Raw genomic sequence first — 3,661 nt, 5'->3', positions numbered from 1 at the left:
CTTCTGGTTGATCAACTGGTTGCAAATTTGTGCCGTTAAACAACATTGTCCCAGTTCTCCCACCCCTCAGCCCCTGACAGCCACCATTCAACTCTCTATTTTTATGAGTACCTTTTTACAATTCCACTTATAAGGGATATCATACAGTATTTGTCATTCTCTTGAATATACATATTTTCAACAAATTATAAGTACTATGAAGTATGCCAAGTCGCCTCAGTTGTATCTTGCCAGGCTCCTCTGTCCATGGGGATTCTCCAGGGACTTTCCAACACAGCAGGTGATTTCTCACTGAGGGACTTCTTTCCCTCACCTAACTAAAGAGACTTCTTTATCTCTCTGCAGCTGCTCAAGATTCACACTTGAAACTTGGAGATGTCCTCAACTTTTTCTCAGTTTGCTTATTACAGGTTATGCAGTGCTGAAATTTAGGGTGCTTAGAACTCCTCTGCTGTAATCTGACTTAGTCTTATGTAGCCTCATAAAAGTTGAGTTGTAGCTACGTGATGCCGCCTGAAAAGTGAAAGTTGCTCAGTCGTGTCTGACTCTTTGCGACCCCATGGACTATACAGTATCATGGAATTCTCCAGGCCAGAATACTGGAGTGGGTAGCCTTTCCCTTCTCCAAGGGATCTTCTCAACCCAGGGATTGAACCCAGGTATTCTGCATGCAGGAGGATTCTTTAACAGCTGAGCCACAAAGGAAGCCCTGTTGCCACCTAGTAGAAAGTAAAGGCATGGCCTCGTCCATTTCTCTTTACAATGTGGGTTTATGGTGGTGGGAGTAATTAGTCTACCCTGGTTTCTGGCAGGAGAAAAACAGATTTTGGGTTTAATGCTACCTGGCCAAATGTCCTGCAACAGATAGGAAATCAATGAATCTGACTTCATGCATGTCATTGTTTCATACATCTTTCCATCCTGAATACATTCAGGGCCTGTTGAACCATTTTGCAAACATTTGTATACTGCCGATAAGGGTCCTTGTAAACCATAAAGCATCAGACAGATGTTGGTTATTACATGCTTGCAGGGTGTCACCTTTGATGGTAGCATCTGATAACCCAATTTAGCTATTTCCAAGGAATTCTTCCCAGATAATCATATTTTTTCAGGGTACAGCTTGCTGAGGAAGGTCTTCTTCATGGCGATCTTCAGCTCCTTGTTCCTGAGACTGAAGATGATGGGGCTCAGGAAGGGAGTGAGGACCGTGTAGGTGATGCCCATCAGCGTGTCTCCTTCCAGAGACTGGGGACCCTTGGGCTTGAGGTAGATGACAGAGGCAAAGCCGTAGTGCACGACCACCACGGTGAGGTGGGACGCACACGTGGAGAAGGCTTTGTGCCGGCCCTCGGCTGAGGGGATCCTCAAGATGGCGGCCACGATGAAGGCGTAAGACAAGAGGATGAGGAGACCACAGCCCAGCAGGGCAGTGATACACACCAGGCCCACGCCCTTGGCCACTACCTGCACTTCAGTTCCACAGGCCAACTTCAATAGTGGGGGCACATGACAAGCAAAATGGTGGACTTCATTGGGTCCACAAAAGATGAGGTGGAAAATGGCAGATGTCACTACCAACCCCATGACTGAGCCTCCAGCCCAGGACCAGGCCACCAGACAGGCGCAGCCTCGGGGGCTCATGAGCACGTTGTAGCGCAGGGGGTGGCAGATGGCCACGTAGCGGTCATAGCCCATGACTGTGAGCAGGAAGGAGTGTGTGAAGCCAAACGTGAAGGAGAAGAACATCTGGCTGGCACAGGCTGTGAAGGAGATGGAGCGGTCGGTGGAAAGCAGGTCGGCCAGCATGCGCGGGATGATGGCGAAGGTGTAGAGGATCTCCGAGATGGAGAGGGCGCACAGGAAGAGGTACATGGGGGTGTGCAGGCTGTGCTCCCTCCAGATGGTGGCCATGATGAGCAGGTTCCCCAGCAGGGTGAACAAGTACATCAGCAGGAAGAGCAGGAAGAACATCAGCTGAAGGTGTGGGAAGGTAGAGAAGCCGATAAGGATGAATTCAGTCACTGCTGAGAAGTTGGCTCCTTGCATGGGGGCTGTTCTTAAAGTGAGGTGTGACATGGAAAGGTCAGCTACTGGATGGAAGGAGGTCATTAGTTTCCATCATTCCTGACTCTGTCCAAGGGGCTGGTCCTGACAAATGACAAATGACACTGGCTGAGTTCCTACTCTGAGCCTCCTACGATGCAATCCTCTTATCAGTGTAGTGGGGGAGATGTTTTTATCAATGATTCTGATCACTTGAAGCATAAGCACTGAAAATATTTGGTTCAGAGAAGCTAAGCATCTTGTTCAAGGTAAAGCTGTCAAAATGGCAGAGTAAAGACTTGAACCCATGGCTGACTGTCTCCAAAGACTATACCCCTCTCTCCCTCTGGTTACTTCCAAAAAATATAATGTTCCTTCACTAGAGTTTGCAGCCATTGTCCAACTCCTCCCTTCTGATAAATCTTGTTCTTCTCAAAGTTTCAGATACCAGAAGACCTACCTACCCCATGTCTACAACACTTTGGACCAGTGTGCATCTCCAATTTAACATGAATCAATCAGATTCTTCCTCTGGAGTTATCCATGCAAGGAATCTGAAGTAAGAGACTGTGTAGGAATAATGTTCTTGTTGTTTTCCAGATCCCATGAGGTACATCTGTACCTACTGAGACAATGCAACATACCCATCAAGGAAAGCAATGAGAGAGTCCGGGAGTTTGAGTCCCTGTTCTGCCCACTGTGTAAACTTGAGCAAGTTATGTCACCTCTTTGTACCTCCATTTCTTTCTACCTGCCTCTAAGATTCTTTGTGGGAACTAAATGTGCTATTCTTGGGCTGTGACTTGGAAAACAGTAGGTACTACCTATGGCAATTAACTCAATACACTCAGTGAACAAATGTATATGGTCTATGCTCAGTAAATAACCTACCTGGTGACTCAGTAAAGAATTCACCTGCAGTGTAGGAGACACAGGTTCAATCCCTGCATCAGGAAGATCCTCTGAAGAAGGAAATGGCAAGCCACTCCAAGATTCTTGCTTGGAAAATCCCCTGGACAGAGGAACCTAGTGGGCTACAGTCCACAGGCTCACAAAGAGTTGGACATACTGAGCACACATGCACAGGGACAGTGTATTCAGTAAATAACTTCAATTTAGTGAGATTTCAATGTGCCTTTATAAATAACAACTATTTTTGAGTGATTTTTTAAAAAGGCATTTTCAAGTTTAAACTGCAGTGAACCACTAATCTGCTTTCTGTTTCTATAGATTTGCCTGTGCCTGACATTTTAAATAATGGAATCATACACTGTGTGACCTTTGAGGTCTGTTTTTTTTTTTTTTTCCACTCAGCATGATGTTTTGAGGTTCATCCACTTGTAGCATTGTCAGAACTTCATTCCTTTTTATGGTCAAACAATATTTCTTTATGGACATCACATTTTGTTTATTCAGTCACCTCATTGATGGACATGTCAGTTGTTTCCACTTTTCCCCTCTTGTGAATAGTGCTGCTATGAACGTTCATGTGGGCATTTAAAGCACAGGAGTGGTTTCCAGGAGCTGGAGGAAGGGGAGAAGAGACAGAACTCTTATGGGTATAGGGTTTCCTTTGGGTGTGCTGAGAAGGTTCTGGAACTAGACAGACGGTGCT

General features: G+C 45.9%; 1 protein-coding gene across 1 annotated transcript; it reads right to left on the bottom strand.

Annotated features, from left to right (window-relative positions):
* Positions 1-1,101: 1,101 nt before the first annotated feature.
* On the bottom strand, positions 1,102-2,049 carry LOC102285460 (olfactory receptor 10H1). Its single transcript, XM_005904134.2, has one exon. The coding sequence runs from the start codon at positions 2,047-2,049 to the stop codon at positions 1,102-1,104; it is 948 nt and encodes a 315-aa protein (XP_005904196.2).
* Between the last annotated feature and the right edge of the window lie 1,612 nt (positions 2,050-3,661).

This window comes from Bos mutus, chromosome 7 (assembly GCF_027580195.1).
Source record: "Bos mutus isolate GX-2022 chromosome 7, NWIPB_WYAK_1.1, whole genome shotgun sequence".
Taxonomy (NCBI): domain Eukaryota; kingdom Metazoa; phylum Chordata; class Mammalia; order Artiodactyla; family Bovidae; genus Bos; species Bos mutus.
This window is presented reverse-complemented; position numbering and strand designations above follow the sequence as displayed.